The sequence below is a fragment of the Girardinichthys multiradiatus genome, chromosome 12 (genome assembly GCF_021462225.1).
Source record: "Girardinichthys multiradiatus isolate DD_20200921_A chromosome 12, DD_fGirMul_XY1, whole genome shotgun sequence".
NCBI classification, from domain to species: Eukaryota; Metazoa; Chordata; class Actinopteri; order Cyprinodontiformes; family Goodeidae; genus Girardinichthys; species Girardinichthys multiradiatus.
In genome coordinates, this window is record NC_061805.1 from 44326609 (window position 1) to 44349694 (window position 23086).

General features: G+C 38.4%; 1 protein-coding gene across 3 annotated transcripts in view; it reads right to left on the reverse strand.

Annotated features, from left to right (window-relative positions):
- Positions 1-23086, reverse strand: part of ksr2 (kinase suppressor of ras 2) — a 212795-nt gene that overhangs the window by 44172 nt on the left and 145537 nt on the right. For all 3 annotated transcript variants that reach the window (XM_047382133.1, XM_047382134.1, XM_047382132.1), the window contains 4 exons: positions 18071-18167; positions 17845-17978; positions 7509-7643; positions 4849-4978 (listed from right to left, as the gene is read on the reverse strand). In XM_047382133.1, coding sequence (XP_047238089.1) covers positions 4849-4978; positions 7509-7643; positions 17845-17978; positions 18071-18167 — 496 coding nt within the window. The remainder of the gene's footprint in view (positions 1-4848; positions 4979-7508; positions 7644-17844; positions 17979-18070; positions 18168-23086) is intronic.

Genomic DNA, 23086 nt, shown 5'->3' on the forward strand with positions numbered 1-23086 from the left:
CTGTCGCGGCATTTCAGGTATACTATATCGAGTTGCCTACATGTGCCATGGAAGATTTGCTCTACAAAAAGGAGACATCTCAAGATGAGCGAAAGAGAACCATGCAGTGCCCCCCTAGTTCAGCTGTCCACCCCACAGTGTTCGCATGTCTGACTGTGGTAATGTGAAATGTTTTGATGAATGCAGATGTGTATGTCTAAAACAAATGTTTTTCCTGAACAACAGACAGCACAAACACTTTGCAAAAACTTTTTATTCTGAGAAATAGTGTTGCTTGGATAAATTTTGGATTTTGAAGAAAATCCTGGTGTATTTTATTTAAATGTGTTATACAGAATGATGTATGGGATAAAATGTTGGGGCTGCCCTCCAGAATCTCAATATGTAATATATTTAAAGAATTACAATATAATGTACTGCATAATGTTTATATTTAACCATATATTTATAGTATAAAACAGGAGCTTCCACAAACTGTCCTAAATGTAATATTTGAATTGGAATAAGGCTCCATTGTCTGTGGGAATGTTGCATCATTAAAATTTTCTGGAGGGCAGTATGTGCAATTATGGTTGCTTGGAAATGTTAATGACTCTTTAATACAACAGGAAGAAGTTATTCAAACACTTCTGATGCTGGCAAGGAAAACTATTTTGATTAAGTGGATCAGACATGAAACTCCATCTATCTCCTTATGGAAAATGACAGTGAATGTTTTTGCATAATTTAAAGTAGGATATTATGTTGATGGAAGGATTGTTGTTATTCTGCAGAAATGGGTGAAACCACCAGAAGCTCTGGGACTGAACTCTTGTTTCAACTCACAAATATTATGTACTTGACCGATCAGGTAGTTGGATCCATGTGGGAAGGAACTTTCTTTATTTCATGTTGAATATTTTTGTTCTGTATTGCTATGCATTGCTTTGTGATTGACCAGTAAATAAACAAGCTTAAAAAAAAGAAGAAAAATAACCCTAGACAAAACGGATTTTAAAACACAAAAGAGCATGTCAACTTACTTTAACCCTCAAACAACACATATAAGCAGCAGCCCCCAGAAGCAGGGACAAAATAAATACTAGCTTAAATACATTAGCTATTTGAGGCGCCAAAAGAAATGTTAACTTTTTTTTTTTTAACTGTGTCCTGTCCGGCAAAGTAGAGCTCAGAATTGTTGCCTGAGTGGCAAGAAAAAGCCCGAAAGATTTACTTTCACAAGTGGAGCATTACAGCTAACGCTTTAAAGCTCTGCTTGATATTTTCTAAAAGAAACTTTATTAGAAACTACTTTGGGATTATTTCAATTGTTACGGACATGGAGACAGAAACGAAAAGGAAAAAAGTAAGAAGCACGAAAGAGGGAGGGGTGGGACAAAAAGGAAAAGGGGAGAGAAGAAAGAAGGATGAAGAGAAAACAAGATAACACTCCGCTTGATTCTACACCTGCAGAAACATTCATATTAACAGCTTTTTACCAAAAAGTGCACGGTACTTATGAATTCAAGATGTATTTAGTGGTAAATGCGACTCAATATATAACATTTGTGTATCTGTTAACACCTGAATGTAAACACCTGTGGGTCTGAGTGTGATCTCGTTTGTATATACAAGGTTTCTCCATAAAAATATGCAATAGCGAGTGTGAGGAGCCACAGACCTGCCCCCCTGGACCCAGGACAGATACAGAGAAGATCCGAGCCATAAACATCCAAAGGCCCCCCAGAGAACAGGATCCCCATGAGAACAGGAACCCCATGAGAACCATCGCCGGGACTACCGCAACTCCCCCAGAGAAGAGCAGAGGAGAGTCCCAGGGGAACCACTCAGCAGCCACAGTGCAGAAGCCCCAGGGAGCTGCGGCGACGAGCCCACAGGCCCCACTGGCAGCCATCTATGCTCGAGCAGATCCAGGCATGGACCTAGAGACCCAAGACCCCTTGACATATCACTCCCCAAGCAGAGGCCCGACAGAGCCCAGGGGTCCAGGCCCCGGCAAGCAGCCACCGGGAGTGAGCCTGCACACAGCAAAGCACCCAGCCCAAGACACCGAGAACCACAAGTACACCAGCGGGCAGAGACACCAACCACTGGCAGGGAGTGTGGCAGGGAGGAAATAAGCCCCACATTTGATGGGGGGCCTAAAGTGATCAAGGAGCAGTCCAAGACCCAACCTGACACAAAAAACAGGCACACACATTCACAATAACTCATGCGTACACATAAAAACACTCACACCCATGCACCCAACGTAAAGACAAACAACAATGGATGTCGTACATTCACTTACTCTCCCCATACATACTCTATACTCCCAGGTCCAGGTGACAATATCCCATGGAGGTGGTCCCCTTGCCTCTGGGGGTGGAGACAGGCAAACCGCCCCAGCACCTGAACCTGTGTTGGTGCCTGAACCTCAGCGACCACAGCCCAGACACCGACCCCCCACCCCGGTCAGCAACAACTCCCATCCTACATGGTCCAAACTAGCCCGCCGACCAAACCCGCCACAGGATGAAACAGTCCCAACCCCCCAATGAATTCTGATCCTAACCCCATGAGCCCTGTACCCCCAATGAACCCCAACATGAATTTCCCCACAGGGCCACTCCTAACCAGGACACAGATATCAAACACATGCCCCTGAACCCAAACGCCATGAATTCCTTCCCCAAAGCACAGGGACACACCCCCACAGGTGAGCTCCATCCCCAAAAAGCCGATGAAGCCACATCCACACAGCGCAAGCTCCACACACAGACCCGCTCCAAGCACCCCCCGCCGCATCTTGCCCCCCACCACACAGTGCTCCGCGATGGCAAGGCAAGGGCCCTGAGCCCCCCGCCCCCCCAGCTTGGGCTTGGTAAAGACCTCTAAGCCCACCCAACCATCCGGCCAGCGCCAGCAGCCCTAGCCCGTCAGTCCATGAAAGGGAAACCAGGCCAGGCAGGCCAACTGCTTCAGGCCAAACACAACCCACCAGCCACCCCAGTGCAGGCACAAGACATGCTCCACCCACCCAACCACAAACTGCAGCCCGGCCAGGGGCTAGAGCCCCAGAAGGAAGCATTAGAGGAAGGCCACCACAGCATGCCAAGGACCAGGCACCATGCCAACCCCACACCCAAGCCCCGGAGGTGCCCCAGCATGCCAGCCACCCACACTCCTACACGGTACACAACCCGCCGCACCAAGCAGGCTGGCCAGCCCCTCCACCAAAGCAACTGCTTGGACAAGACCCCCTCACCGGAGAAGATGGTCACCGACCCACAACAAAAAGGAGCCAGAAGCACACGCAACAACGACCAAGAGTCCAGCCCCACGGCAAAAAACAAAACAAAAAGAGCAGACCAGCCTGCCCAGTGCAACCACAATACGCCACACAAAGGAGGGCAAATGACCAGCATGCCCAACCACACCCGATGTTTCCTTAATACTAGAAAATTAACCAAAATTGTACAAACATGAAATTTTCTTGAATTTATTACTCTAGTCTGTACTCTAGACTGTAGTCATGGGCAGATGTAGGCAAGTAGCTATTTTATGGGGGCAATTTCCTGTCATAAAAATCAACAGATGTCTACCTGACTTAAATAGCATATTTTCCGTTCTTTCCTATTTTAAAAAATGGCTAAGAGAAAACTGCCTATATTCATATTTATACCCTCAGGAATCAGGAAATCATAGATCATAATTAAAAGTTCCTGGACACTTATAAACTTAAGAAGTATAGATTACAAAAAAGTTTTACATTTATATAGTATAAAATATTAGGGGGACCAATAGTTGTGGCAGTGGTGATTTTGTTCAAATAAATTTTTTCTTAAGAATGTTATAATAATTTTTTTAATGCGAGATTTTGGTGCTGCAATAAAAGGCGAACTTTTACAGAAGTTGTGGAAAGATTTTTACACAACTTTGCAAGAGGTGCTAATAAATATGAAGGAGGCTGAAGCATGTAAGAAAACTTACATCTGAGGAGAAGAAATCAGAAGTGTTTTAAGAAGTAAGGAAGGTGTTAGTTTGGAATGAAAAAGGCAAAAACATCCTTAAAACATTTAAAACATCTACACGTCCTAAAAACAGTTTTTTTTTTTCTTTTTTATTAGAGGAAACTCAATGTCCAACTCCAATTCTGACTACCTTTCTTACTAGACTTTGTAAATATTTCATTTACCCCTAAATTAAACAGTAATAAATGAATATTTTCCCACCAAAGCTGAACTTGAATCAACCAATCCATCACAGATGCAAGTAGAACTTATTCTATTTTCTCTATGTTTAATTATTATTTGCAAGCATCTTTTCACACAAAATTTTAATAAGCAAGCACCCTGATTTTTAATTGCATAAAATCAAATAATAGATGTTGCTAATCTTCCTTTTAAAAATATTTTTAGACTTTTCATACACTTTCAGGAATGTATTCCACTGTATCATTTCACTAAGAGAAAGCCTGTTATATTTATTAAACAAAGCTAGTGCAAGTTAGTTAGCTTTGGTTGTTTGGTTTAACGTGTTGGAACATAATTGGTAAAGACTTCAATGAAAACTTAAATATTACCTTGTATCAATTGGCTTTTTATATGATTAACTGAATCTAACTGTTTTGTATTGGATCTGAATCGTGACTGAATTAATTTTAATTACATTTGGACTGAATAGAATTCTATACAGTTGGGTATTATTGAGTATTGTTCATTTTTGAAGTGCCTCAAATGAGATGTGTAGTGTAAATTTGGTCTATATAAATAAGTTTATTTGAATTTAGCAAAATTTGGGAATTCATTCTGCCAGAACAAGACTTATATTTAGTAAAAAGGGAAAAAAAAGGAAGAAAGTCCTTACCAGTATCTCCTTCCCCATCCCAGTTTGGGCAAGGTTGGGTTTCATACCAGTTCCAATCTGCCATATGATCACCTCCGCTGGCTGACTCTTGTAAGGCCACTCACGTGCATGTAATTCATACCAGATGGTGCTGCAAAGAGAGAAAGGAGTGGAGTGGGTCAATGCTTAAACCTATCATATTATCTCATCTTTTAAAATAATTATATGAAGGATCAAGAATCAGATTAGCAAAACACCACAATTCCAGTAATACTTTCAGAATTAGACCATGCTTGTGTGCAGCAGGGATATATACAGATGTATTAGAAGGTCTAAGTAATGGGTTAATTTTAAATTAAATACGTTTTATCTTTGAGTTTGAGCCTTTGTAATTATGATTAATACAGTGTACACACCATCTTTTTGTGCAAAAGGACAAATTTCACTTCTGCACAACAAGTTAAAGGAGAATAAAAATAGCTCCATGGCAGGAGTAATGAAAAAAATGACGCTTGATTGTTGATGAATATGCATAACAGCCAAGGGGGTCACCTCCAGGTAGCACAAAGGCCAACAGAGCAACGAAACTTTGTGCAGAAGTGCTGTGCTTGTCTTCCTCTCAGAATAAGAACAGCGATGAAACATCCATATGGGAGAGTCGTCACACAGTTGCGTTAGCAGTCACAGGATCTACCCTGACAAACCAAGTAGTACTGGCTGTGGAGCAAGCTGTAGGGATTTTTTAATCAACTTAGGGCACATTTAAAATTAATCACAATAGGAAGAGAAAGGAGAGACTCTGGTCTGAGAGACTTATTTGACACCTAGAAAAGCAATCTGTGTGTAATAATGTGTAGAATCAGTAAGATAAATTGGCTCAAAATGTGTCTAAAAGTACTTTTTAAAGGCAGATATAAGGAAAATCAAAGAATTAGTCTGGCTGGGTTTGAAGACAGGCATGGATGCAAGAAAGTACGTAAGATCAATGCATTTATCTATTTAGTTCAGTATTTTAATATATGACTTAGTGGATATTCTGAAATTAAATTTTGGAATTATATCTGATTCTATAAAAGTTACAATTTCAGTGTTATAGCTATTATTAAAAAAAAAAAAATTGGATTTAAAAAAAAGTTTGCAGCTTTTTCAAATTATATGTCAATATAAAGCTGTCCTAATAACTGACTAGCCAGCAGTTGTAAATTAAATCTACTTATTTGACCTACAGCTTGCAACTTATTCTCACAAACTGGAAACAGCTTATAAATAATATTGATTTTCATTTATTGTAAATTACTGTATGTTTACATACAGTGGTGTTTACAATTATTGGCAAACTTTGTAAAGATGAATAAAAAGCCTTAGAAGAACTTATTTTTTCATTAGCAAAATGCATAATTACATTTTTTACATAGATCAACTGTCAATACTAGTATATTTTTTTACGGAGGTGAAATAATTGTTTGTAACTAAACTAGTGGCCTTATACTTATTGGCTTCAATAACAATTTCAATAAAAAAGTAACTGAATTATTTAATACTTACTTTTTAAGTTAATCAAAAGGGCTTTAACCTTTTATTTAGTAATCCACAACTTCCTGATTGACTTGGTACTAAATTTAACACTATATAGAGGCACATCCTTTAGTCTCGATTCAATTTATGTGATTTTATTTTATTTCATGCATTTTTCACAGCTTCCCACAATGATGGACAAAATCATCTGACTTCCAATTGCAAACACCTGAAAAAAAAACAAAAAACAACAAAAACCAACAAGAAAGCATGGTAATATTCTACTACATCATCTCTGTTTTGATCAAATTTATATTTAATGGACTTGAAAACAGGATAATTTATGATCTTGTTATGATCATTTATGTCTGCCTCCACTGTGCTTGCAGCATATAGACCAGACAAAAGACTAAAGTGCTGTAACTACAAACTTTTTAAAAGATATTTTTTTGAAAGTATTACATTGTAATGGCAGAAACATCAGTAATCAACAATCAATTTATATTTGCCATTTACTCAGATTAAGTAGCTGGCCTGTGTAATGATATGTTGTCCATGATATGTTTTTTAGTAGTCTTAATTTTGTACACTATAATCAGAATCAGAATCAGAATCAGCTTTATTGCCAAGTTCGTACATACAAACAAGGAATTTGACTCCGGTACACTTTGCTCTTTGGTTTTGTTTTTGTATTACAGAATATACATATTTACAATGTACAATATACACATATATAAATAAAAAGGTCAATTTGCAACATCTGTATGCTGTTGTTTTGTATAATGCGCAAGAATCAAAATCAGCTTTATTGCCACGTTTGTGACGCAAACAAGGAATTTGACTCTAGTACACTTTGCTCTCAGTGAAGATTTTTTTTTATATATATAAGAATAGAAATAAAAAATATCGTTTTAAATGTACATATATACACATGAATGTGTAGGTGTAGTTGAGTATTTTTACATAAGTTTCTTTCACGCCTTTATTTTACAAAAGTAGACCTTAGTAAGTTGTAAATTAAGCATTCATTTTTCAAAGTTACTTGTTGCTGGGTGCTGTGTGAATGTATGCCCATTTTTGGTTTGTCAACAGCTTGCTATAAATATCCAGCCTCAGACACTGTCCGGACAAACAAAAAACTAGGCATCTGGTTAGAGGACACTCACCCGAAAGCAAAGACGTCTGACTGTTTGGAGAAAGGAAGCTTGTCCTCCTCAGTGTCTGGAGAAAGCTGCTGGATGATTTCTGGGGCCAGGTGACACAGCCAGCCGTTGGGGATTCTCAGTTTGTCTTCTCTCCGGCTACAAAGCAAAAAGATAAGGACATGGAGAAATCCTAGAAAAATGTCTCATTCTGTTGTATCATGCTACCAAGCTATTATATAGTTTGTTTTGTCATAGTAAATCACATCCCAGCATCTAGACTTCTGCTTTGCTTTTCAACACCTTTTTTATATATGAGATTGAAGTTAAAGCATTACATCGTGTCATATTCCACTGCAACAACATGAGAGGAAAAAGAGAATAGCACAGACATGATGGAATCTTCAGCCATCTGTGCTACTATCATGTTTTACAATTAAAAGGGTCACTAGTTTGCCTTCAGCATTTATATTTCCTTAATAATAATAATTATTGTTTCTAGATGCTTAAACACAGTGTGGTTTGACATCTAGACTCATCAATAAACGCAAAGGACTAATGTTTGAACAGCATGTGTGATGTGTATTATTGCACTCTATTTTAATGTCAGCACAAATTGTATTGTGATGTTGTATTGGGTAAATATAACCATTATAAAATAATTATAATTATGATAGAATGATTTAACTAAAACTACAAAGTGTGCAACTAATAAGAGTTCTGGTTTGGTTTTAATAAATGTTTGAGTTTTTAACTGTGGACAATAATACACCCTACTAGTTAAAGGTTTAGATAAACCTTTGTTAGTCAATGACTTTTCCTTATTTTTATTACTTTCTACATTGTAGATACACAGAGTAGACATCAAAATCATGAAGCAAACATATATAGATTTATGTAGCAAACACGGGAATTGTGAAATAACTCAAAACATCTTTTATATTTTAGATTCTTCAAAATAGTCCCCCTTTGCTGTGATTACTGCTTTGCACTCTTGGCATTCTCTCAATGAGCTTCATGAGGTGGTCGCCTGAAATGGTTTTCCAGAAGGAGTTTCCAGAGGTAGGAATAAAAATAAAAAACATATAAACCATCGAATAAGAAAATGTGTCAAAAATGTTCACTGGTAGTGTGTTACTCAGTGTAAACATTTACCTGATGACAGCAGCAAACCCAAATTTACTCTTCTGTCACCCATCTGAATGGCAAATTCAAACTGATAAAGTAGCCAATATTTAGGAAATTGATCACGTTACAATTCATAAATGTGACTTCCCGGGATCAGAGTATTGCTTGGGCTATTTTTGTAAAACAAAAATTAAATCCCTTGAAAAACAATGAGTTGAAAACATGCCCACAGAACCATGTGTAATTTTCAGACTTCATTTATTCCTTATTTCTTTTATTAGGTGTTATGCAGCTGTGAAAGTGAGCCGGTACGGTCCGGTACTGCGTACCACTACCGGGAAGAGGGAAGAACAGCTGCCTGCTATGAAGCCGTCATCAAGAACCAGTTATGGCTGCAAAAATTCACGAGCACACAAGGAACATCAGATCTGCTACCAATAGACAGTCTAAAACACGACTTAATCTGCTTATAAATATAGTTATTTTCTCCTCATTCCAAATTGTTTCTTAACTGTTCTGCTATGATGGAGCCTCAATGCTCTTGCATGGCTTCTCTGCTCGAGGCTGTTGTGAACGGCCAACCTTTAAAACGAGCACCGCTACGTTTAATGTCTGTCTGCTCGCTGCTAAATACCCCAGTTAAAAGCAAAGAGAGAGTAACTAGTTGTGGTTCATGTTATTTTGCTGAATTACAGCAACACAGTACAGCTCAAAAACACCACTTATGACCCGAGATTTCACATACGCTACACAAGAGCGCATGCGCGCTTACTTCCAAAACAGAACGGTTGCCAAGGAGATCCGTGCGTTCGAAAAGACGGAAACTGAAGACGAAGTTATGCATCAGAAAATGGTTTATCATTGTTTTATACATGGCAGTTCTTTAACAATTGAAATAGATATATACATATTCTACATTGTCAAGTGATTCTAATTTCTGCCTTATACAAACAGCCTATTTACATTTTAATTATTTTGAGTGTGGACTTTGCTGAGAAAGAGAGGTCTTGAGGGGGCCACAGATGAGAGTAACAATTAACACAAACACACACACACACACACACATATATATATATATATATATATATATATATATATATATATATATATATATATATATATATATATATATATATGCCCCCAGTGCCTCCCCAGCCTCTAGCTCACCCAACCTCTAGCTCCGCCCCTAAGTACCTACAAGAATTTAAAACTACTTTCACCGCTGGTGTATGCTTTACTGTGGGATGATAAGAAGCAACAAAATGTTCAAAATACTGTTACAAAATCATTAATATAACCAGTTGGAGCTTGATAATACAGCTGATACAGTAGTAAGGTAGTTTGATGATATTTCCAAAATATTAAAATTTTAAAACAAATTAAAATTATATTTATTTTGTAATCTGCTTGTAATATGATATTGTTCACTTCAGTATACAGTATCATTTGGCCGTGCTTGAACGAATAGGTTGGTCAGACAATTCATGCTGCTCTCACTGATGTTTTTTCCAAACAAATTTAACAACAGCCAAACATTTTCTTGGACGATGCTAAAGGATTTGGTCTCTTAAGCTCAGTTCTGAGCAGACACAATATGGGATGACTAGTAGAGTCATGGCTAATTACAAAAATATTGTCTATCTACTAATCATGTTTCCGACACATTTCCATATTCCAAACCTTTCCTGACTGAACATTCAAAATGTATATGTTTTCCCCAGTTTTCAGGCATTAAATAAGGAACCTGCAAAAAGACGGATGGATGGATGGATGGAAGCTTTTCTAAAATATGATATGGAAGATTTACTTCCAGGGTCTATTTTGCCAACAATTTTCCAGACCTGAAAAGTATTACAATTAAGGATTTCCAGACGGTAATGGGACAGTACTTAGTGGAGTAAGAGACAGTTTACAGCGTTTTTATTAAAACAGTGAATCTTTAGTTTCTGTGTGACATTTCTGTTTGAACTGTCTGTACTGACAAATATATCCAGCCAATAACACATTTGTATCTCTTCACCCTGACCTGAAATGATTTTTTGCAGACAGCAGATGGCTTGAAAATTACTTTTACCTATTTGATGCAGCTTAAACACTAAGAGCATGTTCCAGCAAGATTTTAAATTTTATTACATGTAAATAGAAAACAATTTTTGTATATTGTTCAATATTCTGTGAATACGCTCACAATATATTCAACAATATCAATAGATTCAAATTCGATGAAAAAGACCCAAAACAATTTGTGTCCTAAAAGAAATGCTGCATTTCACTAATATTTACTTGCATATTCAACAATGAGATCTACATAGTTTTCATAGCAACAATCCTTTGGCTTTTTGAGTGTCTCTGATGCTACTCTTATTCCACCTCCAGATCTAAATGTGCAGGTATTTGTTTTGTGACAACAAATGCCAGCTCTACAAAGGTTTTCAGTAGGATTTAGATAGGAGGCTGTTTCTGGTGAGCTTAAAATTGTTCCTCGTCTCCCTTTCAAACCCTCTTTTGTGTTGCTGGAGGTGAGCTTCAGGTTATTGTGCCACTGAAAGACCCAATGCCTTCAATTCAAACATAGTTTCCTGACAATAGAGGCTTTCGTGAACATGAAATGTGTAACATTATTTGCCTGTTCATTGTGTTAAAGCAATAGAATCCAGTCCCTGAGACACAGGTCAGCTTTTGGGTTAATGTAACACCATGGCTTTAATACAACAAGCGTGTGAAGGTGATGAAAAAAACATACTGGGAACAATATCAGAATCCTAACTAAAGGCTTCATACTGTGACAGTTTTCTCATAGCACTATATTTCATGTTCATGTAAAGCGTGTCATACTCCTGCTGCCAAGAATGTCTCTTTTCTGGACAAGATTCCAATAATCTTTAGGAGCAGCTGAAAATATTAGTTGTTTGCATATGTTGGCACATGTTGTCATAAATTTAACGATCAAAAATCACATATATATAGAGAGAAATATAGAAAAATAGGAGCACCACAAAAAAACGTAGTAATTTCTTAATGAGTTAATACAGGATTTTTGCCATAAATATTTACTAATGTAATAAAAATGCTTTGGGTGAGGATAATACACTTTTAATCAAACTTTCTGTCATTAACTTAGAGGAAAAAAGGCTGTTCTTGTTTAAGCCAGCTATTTCAGGAAATAGGACAAGAAAAGCACTTAAATGTACTGTGACTTATTTAGTGAGATTTTATAAAGGTTTGTTTTAAAGGATGCGCTACCAAATAGACCTGTTGCTTCTGTATTGTTTCCATGTTAATTACAGGTTCATTCGTGTTTTTTCTGTGCATTTTGGTTTGTTCTGTTAAGTTAATGTTATGCTTTTCCCTTTTTTAATTTGTACTTCCTTTTGCGTCTCATTCAGCTACATATTTATGATCTGTGTTTATTAGGCTCCCTCCCTCAGTCTCCCTGCTCTCACTCTACCACAGCTGCTCCTCATTCTCTCTAATTAAGTTCACCATGATCCAATGTCATTCTCCAATCTGGCATCAGTATATAAACTTCAGGATTCTTCTGTTACACTCACTCTGGTTCTAAGTCTTGTTCTCTTCATGACAAAAAAATTTATGTTTTATATTCATCAATAAAGACTTTGTACTTTGCGCTTTGCATGGAGGCAATTAAGCAAGGTGGAATGTTTTGGAAAATATCTAGGACATTAAAATGGTGCCTTGTCATTGTGTTATTGAATGCATCATTGCGTTATTGAATGCATCATTGCGTTATTGAATGCATCATTGCGTTTAAGCAGCCCATGAAAATCAACAAACAAGTCATTAAAGAAATGTATTGGTTTATAGTCATCTGAGTTAAGGTTCACATCAATCAATGCACGTGTCTTTCTTACATATCGAACTACTAGTTTACATCTTTTTTTGCAAATTAGTTTTAATATGAATCTCCACATCTACTGCTACTTCATCATTCCAGACAACCGGTGTTACGTTCAAAGAGTGATTATGTGATTGGATCTTCTCTACAGATGATGCTTTGCTTAGCATCACTTTTCTGCTTTGCTTTCAATTGACTCTGGCTGCTTTTTCTCCAGAAACAATTTCCCTTTAAAAGTCAGATAAAGCCCAAACCACTGTGCTTCAACAGTCATCTGCAAGATTGATGTGACACCTGCAACAACAAGGCTGCTTCCAGAAAGTAAACAAGCTTCTGATGTTGTTCTAAACCACATCATCTGCCCATGGTAAGACTTAGGTACACTTAGGGCCTGATCTTCAAAAGATTTGCGTGTACAAAACCGCACACAAACCTGTATGGTTCAGCAAAGCTAATCTACAAACGAGGTGGTAATCGGATTGCACGTGCAAAATCAGCGGAACTGCAGGTCCAAACTTTTTAGTGTGTCAGCCTTCATGAATATGCAAAACATATGATAATGACCCAAACACGTAAATTCATGGGAGGAGGATATGCAAATGTCATCCCTTACCACCCGCAATGCGAGTTTCAAAGCCTGAAATGGTTTGCTGGGGGCAATTTTTGCGTGTGGATTTAGCACGTTTGAAATACAGGTGCTAACTGTGACGCAAAAATGTCTGCTGTCACTTTGGCCAGAAGGAGGCATACATAGAATGACAGATGACAGGGAGAGATAATCTTCTATCAATGTGCCAACTGATTTGGGTTGTCAAAAATAAAAATATAAAAAATAGATGAAAATAGAGAATTCTATGTAGGATTGTCTAAGCTCTGATATGGAGCCAATCACAAACAATAGCCATATTTCTCATGCAAAAGACCCACTGTGCTTTGATGTTGACAATATAATTAATAGGAAAGAACTAAAGACATTATAAGGCACATTAAACCATTCATTTGCACACTTGATTCTAAAATCACTTCTTAGCAGGTGAAAAATCACAATTTTATGGCAGCTTTTCCATGTGGCGACAAAGCCTGAATGCTGTAACATTGTCACTAAACAAAACACATTGCATTATTGATAGTAACGTTATGTCATTGCAGATCAATCGGACCTGGATCAGTTTGATTACGTTGTTTAAATGTGAATATGTGCCAGGGGAGGGTTTTGTTTATGCAGTAAAAAATTATTTTGTCACCAAAAAACTATTTAAACAATCAAAAACGTTAAAATATTGGCAAAATGAAGTCAGTAAATTCATTGGAAAATAATTTATTTTTACGTGCTGTTATGATTTGGGGTTGTTTGGTTTTTGCTTTCTGGTTTTTTCTTATGTTTTTCACCGTTAAGGTTTTGACTGTTTTGTTTATTATTATTATTATTCTTAGATTTTGAATCATTCTTCTGTTATTTTCCTGGTCATGCTTTAGCTTTGTCATCTTGTTCATGTTTTGTCAAGTTTGGTTTTCGGATCTGGTTATGCTTTTGCTTCATGTTTTTTCTAGTTTCTGTTAGTTTGTGTTCAAGAGTCTCTATTTTTGCCGCAGCCATATTTTGTTCTGTCTGTCAATTAAGTGTATTCGGTTCACCTGCCCAAACTAATCTGTCTCCTAGCTCCACCTGGTTTACTTTCCATATATACACTCCTGTTCAGTGGTTCTTCGCGGAAACATTTTTCATGCTCAAGTCTTGTTTTCAATTCAAGCTCATGTCCTCCTGTTCATGTCAAGCCTGTCTTGCCAGCCTGCCCATGTCAGTTTTGCCTGTGCGTTTATTGTTTTGGTTTCTGCCTCCTAGTGACTGAGTTTTTTGTTATTAAATCTTTTGCACTTACCGTCATGCTGCCTTCTGGTCTGCATTCTGGGGTCCTATATCTCACACACCATAACACGTGCATAAATGTTCAATTTAGCTTTTTTGCAGGACAGTTATGTGATGCTATGTTTTTAAATTAGCAAAGCTATAACATACATATTGGCAACTCCTACAACAATCAGTTTCTATGTTGCTAATATTATGTTCAGGCTTAAATATTGTGGCTGTTTATGATAAACTCCAAACTCTTCAGACATATACTCTCAAAAAAACAACAAAACCCTGTAAGTCTCCGAAAAGAATTAAAAGATCAAGGGAGACAAATAATTAACGGACATATTTGTCTTTTATATCGTTAATATTGATTGGCCAATGTGTTGCAAGTTACATCGAGCAAGATGAGATAAATATTCTCGTCAGGGCAGATGACAAACCTGCTGTGAGTAGCACAACAAAAGTTAACTAACTGCAACAGTCCAGAAAAGCAAGGGCCAAACGGAACAGAAGGAAAAAATCAGCAACAGGATCATTTATAATAATGCAGAGTAACAATCCCTGCATATATCTAGCAACACAGCAGAGGATCTGTTTGCTTTTCTTCTTGTTCCAGCCAGTAACACACGCAATTTCTTCATTTAAATAGGGCGGTATGCACCTGTTTTGCACCTGCTATCCATTGCATGCGCAATCTTTGAAAATCGCATGCAACACGCCCACTTATTGGACGTGCAATTTATTTATAGTACACCCAAATAAGTACCTGCTATTTGGGATCTTTGAAGATCAGGCCCTATGCTGTGTAAAGAATCCTCGATTTTATATTTTGTTTCCGTGAAGATTTAAATTAAGACTGTTGATCTTTCCTGACAACATTTTAGTACAGCAATTCAAAGTGGCCAGTATAGAAGTTACTGGAGTTTTATCAAAAGTTATTTTCAAAACTAATCTACAAAAGTTAAATTATTTTTAAAATGGTTAAATGTTTAATAAGACTTGCATGACATCTGGTAATAAAGAAAAAGATTAATTTGAGTTATTTTAATATACTGTAAATAATCTAGTTTATAATGAAGACTTGTATGCACAATTGAGTTAATACAACCTTAAAAATCCGTGTAGAAGTGTAGCTGGTAAAAAAATACCTGTTGACTGAACCTCAGCTCGTTATAACACATGCATCGGCGACTGAGGAACATCGCTCATTTTAAATCAGTTTTGCAGTCCTCAGTGTAGCTTACTAAAAAATAGAGCTAAATACGTGTGTGTCAGAAGGGCCCAATGACAGAAAAGCATGTCAGGCCATTAAGATTTAATCTTCTGATTTAAGAAGAAAGACCATGGAGTGCCGGAAACTGCAAACAATCACAAGATATTAGACCTTACTGTTAGGTCCCTAGTGTTTTGGTTTTAATTTGATGGATTCATCTTGTGGCCTGAAAACAAATTAATTCATAACTTCATTTTAGTCTGAACACTGAACAGTTTCCAAGAATGACTGTGATTTATCTTTGAAATATTGTTGCACAGATTACTTTCCAGCCTGTTTGAGTCATTCTTGGCCTTGGCCTATAAACCAGTGCACAATATGACCACATCTGCAAATTGCTGAAAAAGAACCTGGAGATTTATAGATGAACGGAGGCATTGCTGCCAAAATCCATACCAGCCTTAAAAACATTAAATTGGGTCGATTTAAAAATGCTTCATTATTTTAGAACAATTTACCAACCTATCAAAAGGCAACGATTTTAGTTTCTCAAGTCATATCATAATCAAAAGGTAAACACAATTAAATATTAATTGGTATTTATTTTTCATATTCCGCTATTTTATAGCTTTTTTGCTATGCTTTTGCTACAAATATTTATTCATTTGCACTTATTCCCAAAAATCGTTAACATTTCAATGATTAGCGAGGTAACGAACAACAACTTTAAAAAACACAGATAGGAGATGTCCTTTATATATCCACGTACAGGGGTTGGACAATGAAACTGAAACACCTGCTTTTAGACCACAATCATTTATTAGTATGGTGTAGGGCCTCCTTTTGCGGCCAATACAGCATCAATTTGTCTTGTGAATGACATATACAAGTCCTGCACAGTGGTCAGAGGGATTTTAAGCCATTCTTCTTGCAGGATAGTGGACAGGTCACTACGTGATACTGGTGGAGGAAAACGTTTCCTGACTCGCTCCACCAAAACACCCCGAAGTGGCTCAATAATATTTAGATCTGGTGACTGTGCAGTCCATGGGAGATGTTCAACTTCACTTTCATGTTCATCAAACCAATCTTTCACCAGTCTTGCTGTGTGTATTGGTGCATTGTCATCCTGATACACGGCACCGCCTTCAGGATACAATGTTTGAACCATTGGATGCACATGGTCCTCAAGAATGGTTCGGTAGTCCTTGGCAGTGACGCGCCCATATAGCACAAGTATTGGGCCAAGGGAATGCCATGATATGGCAGCCCAAACCATCACTGATCCACCACCCATGCTTCACTCTGGGCATGCAACAGTCTGGGTGGTTCGCTTCTTTGGGGCTTCTCCACACCGTAACTCTCCCGGATGTGGGGAAAATAGTAAAGGTGGACTCATCAGAGAACAATACATGTTTCACATTGTCCACAGCCCAAGATTTGCACTCCTTGCACCATTGAGACCGACGTTTGGCATTGGCATGAGTGACCAAAGGTTTTGCTATAGCAGCCCGGCCGTGTATATTGACCCTGTGGAGCTCCTGACGGACAGTTCTGGTGGAAACAGGAGAGTTGAGGTGCACATTTAATTCTGCTGTGATTTGGGCAGCCGTGGTTTTATGTTTTTTGGATACAATCCGGGTTAGCACCCAAACATCCCTTTCAGACAGCTTCCTCTTGCGTCCACAGTTAATCCTGTTGGATGTGGTTTGTCCTTCTTGGTGGTATGCTGACATTACCCTGGATACCGTGGCTCTTGATGCATCACAAAGACTTGCTGTCTTGGTCACAGATGTGCCAGCAAGACGTGCACCAACAATTTGTCCTCTTTTGAACTCTGGTATGTCACCCATAATGTTGTGTGCATTTCAATATTTTGAGCAAAACTCTGCTCTTACCCTGCTAATTGAACCTTCACACTCTGCTCTTACTGGTGCAATGTGCAATCAATGAAGACTGGCTACCAGGCTGGTCCAATTTAGCCATGAAGCCTCCCACACTAAAATGACAGGTGTTTCAGTTTCATTGTCCAACCCCTGTCTCTCTCTCTCTTTCTCTCTCTCTTCACATAAAGCCAAGATGTTGTATTTTTTAATGTATTACATTTATGACTAAATACTGACTAAATAAGCTTTGTATAACCATAATGCTGTTAAGATGCAAATAAACCAAGCCAAATATACAGCTGTATAAATATGTTTGGAGTGAATCTGTCACTGCAACAAACTACATATGTCAGTTTTTAATTAAACTTCAGGTGTTTATTTGGAAGACAAATTTTACCTCCCATCTCTAATGTCATATTTACCTGCCAGCCTGCAGGACTCCAGATATGGTAAAAAGTCCAAAGTCAGTGATAATGACTTTGCCGTTATCATAAAACACATTCTTGGACTTCATGTCTTTGTGTAAAATCCCCTTGGCATGAAGGTATCCCATCCCCTGAGGAAAAGGAGGAGACAGATAAGTGAATGTTCTGTAATATGATGTATGCTGCTGAAGTGTTCTTGGGAATCAACGTTGATTTGTTTTACCTTGACCATCTCTTGTGCAATCTGCCGTGTCTTGTTAACATCCAGGACAACCTTGGCATCCCTCACCACAGAGTAAAGTGTCCTGCCTTTACACAAGCTGACAGAGAGGAGAAACATCAGAGTTACTATAAATCAGCATAAAAAAAATCTGAAAATCTGTTTGTGGAAGAAAAAATACAAAGAAACTGAAGCAAAGATTGCAGAAATGTCCACAAGAAATATATTTTATTCTGCTCTGCTCCCATGAAAGTCTTTGTCACCTGTTGTCAAATTGGTGAAAAGTACAATTTCACAAGACAGTTTTACTATAAACCCTCACACATGTAGCGCCTTTTTGCCTCTTCTAGTCATTCAGAATAGACCATTCAAGACTAGGGATGCCCTGATATGATCTGCACTTACATAAATAAAGCTTTCATTGCAAACCTGTGGATGGCAGCAGCATGGCCGCTTATATAGATGCATTACAATAAATTAGAAAATAATTCAAAAGTTAATTTGTTTCAGTAATTCAATTCAAAAAGTGCTAGTCATGTATTTGTCATGATTAGTTTAGGAAGGACACTAATGTAGGCAGGGCAGTGAAGTGATGAAAACTTTAAGTAAAAAAAACATGGCAAACATTGGTATGAAGAACAGGGCAAGAAACGACAGGAAGGGCAATGGAGCAACGTTTACATAAGATGAACTGAAGCAAACCAGCAAGGAACAAAGAGAAATCAAGGTCTTAAATACTGGGGCAGGGGTGGAAAAATCACAAGCAAACCATAAAGCAAATAGATGAGATGTGGACCAGTTGTGGCACAAGTAAGGCAGAGCAGCAGAAGGTAATTAACAGATGAGCAGAACAGGAAACTACAATTCAAGGGGGGGCGAGATAAACTGATCTAAGAGGAATAATAGTAAAAGGAAAAAACGACCACTGGAAAACACAAAAGAATGAGCCAATAGGGAGAACACCTAAGAATAATGAGCACAGAGAAATAAAGTTAAGAAAGCCAGACCTTAAGAACAAAAAGCAAAAGCAAAGAAATGGCCGAAATACATTCACAAAGGAAAACCAGAACCCAAACACCTCAAGATTATGACAGAATTATATAGATTCATTTCAGACAGAATGAAATATTATTATCCTTTATTTCTGTTAATTTTGATAATTATAGTTTCCAGCTATATTTTCTGGTGCTGCATGAACAGGCAGCCTGTTTTAACAACTCCCACTTTTTCCTGAGTTTTTTCTTGTTTAATCTATCTTTTTAGAAGTGTTGTGTGTTTCTGTCTTTTCCGCATTGTTGTACACATTATGGAGCCGACTGTTTGTGGACAACTTTGTTTTTATTTACTTTTTGGACAGCATTTGTGCTCTGAGACTGCAGAGACAATTTGTGCTTGAAGAGAATCAAAATGAACAAAAATAAAAGAGAGAGAGAACCCTCCTTGAACAGCTCGATCCCGAAAGTATATAAAATATATGAGCTTCCCTTTTGAATTAAATAACTGAAATAAATTATCTTTTTGATGATATTCTAATAAAGATAGTCATATGAAAGCAGGCTTTTTGATTGAATCTTTGTTAATCCAATTCTTTTTTTTTTTTACTTTTGCTTCATTTTGTTATGGTTCAGTCATACTTTCCTCATCAGTGTAGTTCCAATAGGCAATGTCACACCTCTTCAAGGCTGTTGTCACAAAATGCATTTTATAAAACAAATTCTCAACCCCCCACTGCCACACACTTCAGACCTTCAACTCTGACAGTGCCCGCACAGGTGACCAGCAAAGAACCTGAGGCCGACAATTCATGCATATTCATCCCATAACAACAAGCTGACAGGAGCCAAATTTTTAGTAGCTGTCCCACTTTGCTCTTTTTCTGGAACGCAGTCTTCCATGTCTGAGGGCAAATACCTGCACCTCAGACAAAAATAATGAAAAGTTAATGAGGCCACCATAACATGCTGAGAATCACCCCTGTGCTTCAAAATGAGGTAGTTTTGCCATGTGCATTGGCAAAAAAAGCAGCAATAACATCACAGATGACGTCAAACGCATAAAACATGTTCTTTATGCTCTGCAAAAAATCAATCCAGCATTAGTCACCAAGGAAACAATCGAAGAAAGAAAAAATCAGTGTTAATGATCCAACTAATGCAAAGAGAACTTCCTAATTTAAAATGAATCAATATACTTTATTTTAGTTTGCTTTTACTGATAAACGAAGGTGCAGTTTGACCCTTGAGGGTTTGTGAGACCCATCTTAACGATTTTCTTTCTCATCAGCTTGATATGTAAAAGCATCGGCAATAATCAAAGCCACCTGTTATACTGACATTTGCTAATAATTTCAGAAATCGCCAGGTCATCTGTCAGCTTTCCTGCAATTACAGCAATTTTATCTGGCATCACTACAATCATGCAACGTCCTAAAGAAAGTGACTATAATTTTATTGAGATCCTCCATTCCTTTATAAATAAATTAAACAGGAAAGACAAGAAATGAAAGGATAATAATTTGGGTAAATTTTTTTTCTGTTCAGTCTGCAGATAACAGCGGTAAAGAGTCCAATATCCAAACAATTTCCTTCTGACCATAATTAGCTTTGCTAATTAATTAAATGAGAGCATTTCTTGTGATGTCCTTGAATTAAAACACAGGCCCCTCTCCCTATACTGTGAGAATGCAAGCACTAATCCATGAAATAATTAAAAGGTGTTAACTACGTAAGAAAATTTGTTCAAGTTCACTTGCAATGCTTTATCTGCTGTCAGCCTGTCAAAAAAAATCTACTGTTTGCTGTGAGGTGTGGGTGGCTCATCTACTCAGCAACAGTCGCAGTCTGTTCTAATCATAACGTCTGCATGTTTCACTGTCAGACACTCCATAACGGAGCAGATCTGTGGATCTGAAAGGAGTGCCAGGGAAATGCTGGCTACAAGGACCTCACAGCTGCCAGCCCACAGAGCAACTATATACACAGAGCAACACCACCCATTTCACAGATATGATGCGATCAGCATGAATCAAGTCAGAACCACTGGACAAATAAAAACTGCATTGTTTATCCAACTTTTATACTAACATGATTGCTGTCAAATAGTTAGATAGAGGTCCCTGCGACGCCTTGGCTCCTGCCACTGAGGGTCTCAGCAACGCCTCAGCTCCTGTTCACGCCATTGAGGGTCTCGGCCACGCCTCAGCTCCTGTTCACGCCATTGAGGGTCTCGGCCACGCCTCAGCTCCTGTTCACGCTACTAAGGGTCTCGGCGACGCCTCAGCCCCGCTCCTGTCTCTGAGGGTCAGGGCAACGCCTCGGCTCCTGCTCCTGTCTCTGAGGGTCGGCCGAACGCCCCAACTTCAGTCTTCGCTGGAGGTCAGCTGGAAGCATCAGCACCTGTTTCAGTATTCGCTGGAGGTCAGCTGGACGCTTCAGCACCTTTGAGGGTGTTTGGGTTTTTGTATGGGTTTTATTGTTTTTTTCCCAGTCTGTGTTTTGGATCTCGCTTCTGTTTATTATTTTCCCTGGCTGTGCTTTAGTTCCTGATTATTGTTTTCTAGTTTATGTTCTGTGCGATATGTTTTCTCCCAATTAGTTTTGTACCATTGGATTTCTGTTTTTTCCCAGTCACATTTCGTTTCACTCCCTGCATCTATCAATCTGTAATCAGCTTCATTCGGTCCACCTGCATCATGCAATCAGTCTTTTTCATTTCACCTGTACCATGCTCCATTAATGCACCATCATTCTATTTACTTGTCACAGAAACATCACTTCTCTTTGTTGTCCGTGCCAGTTATGCCTGTTTTTGTTAATTCCTGCCTCCACCTGAGAGGGATATCTGTTTGCTTAAAATAAAGCCGTTTTTACTTACAGTCAATCCGCCCGTCTGTCTGCATTCTGGGGTCCACTTCGATCAGTTACCCTGACAATGATCTTATTTTAGCTACAGTATGAATAGTCTTAAATAAAAGCAATTAGATCTTGAGGACATCCTTAATATTAATATATTCTGCTGTTTTTGAACATTGAGGTTAATCAGGCAAAGCTTTATGTCAGCCTCAATCAGTCATAAGGCGGATTGCTCTTTAATGGAATTTAACTTTTCATTTAAAACAGCGTCACCTGAATGTAAACTTCACTGGTACAAAGAATAAAATTAGCTAAAGTGCTGCTGGCTCTAACATCTAATCAATAACATTCCCCCATTAACAATGTAGACTGAACCAAAGCCATTGCAAATGCCACAGGAGTCTTTAAAGCAGCAGCCATACAACTAGTATCCAAGATTGAGAATGCAGGTTTTTTAATGCATGCTAAAAGACAAAGTTTGCTCTCCTCAGTATTTTACTCAACAAATTACACCAGGTCTAGATAAGCAAGTAAAAACTATAGTTGTTAATGACTTATTCAAAGCTATTTTTTTCATTAGTGATGGTAAAGTTAATCGAAAAGCAAGAACAGCGTTGGTCAGTTACCAATTCAGGACGTGAAGGTTTTGCAACCCCGTTGTTGAAGCTCACTGATATGATATGTAGTATTTTAAACTTAAACCAAAATATATATAAATAACATTATATACTCGTACTCGTCGTCTTCCGCTTTATCCGGGACCGGGGGCAGCAGACTCAGCAGAGACGCCCAGACGTCCCTCTCCCCAGACACCTCTTCCAGCTCTTCCGGGGGGAGCCCAAGGCGTTCCCAGGCCAGCCGAGAGACATAGTCCCTCCAGCGTGTCCTGGGCTGTCCACTGGGCCTCCTCCCGGTGGGACGTGCCTGGAACACCTCCCGAGGAAGGCGTCCAGGAGGCATCCAGTATAGATGCCTGAGCCAACTCAACTGGCTCCTCTTGATGTGGAGGAGCAGCGGCTCTACTCCGAGCACCTCCCGGATGGCCGAGCTCCTCACCCTATCTCTATGGGAGTGCCCGGCCACCCTACGGAGGAAGCTCATTTCAGCCGCTTGTATCCGGGATCTTGTTCTTTCGGTCATGACCCAAAGTTCATGGCCATAGGTGAGG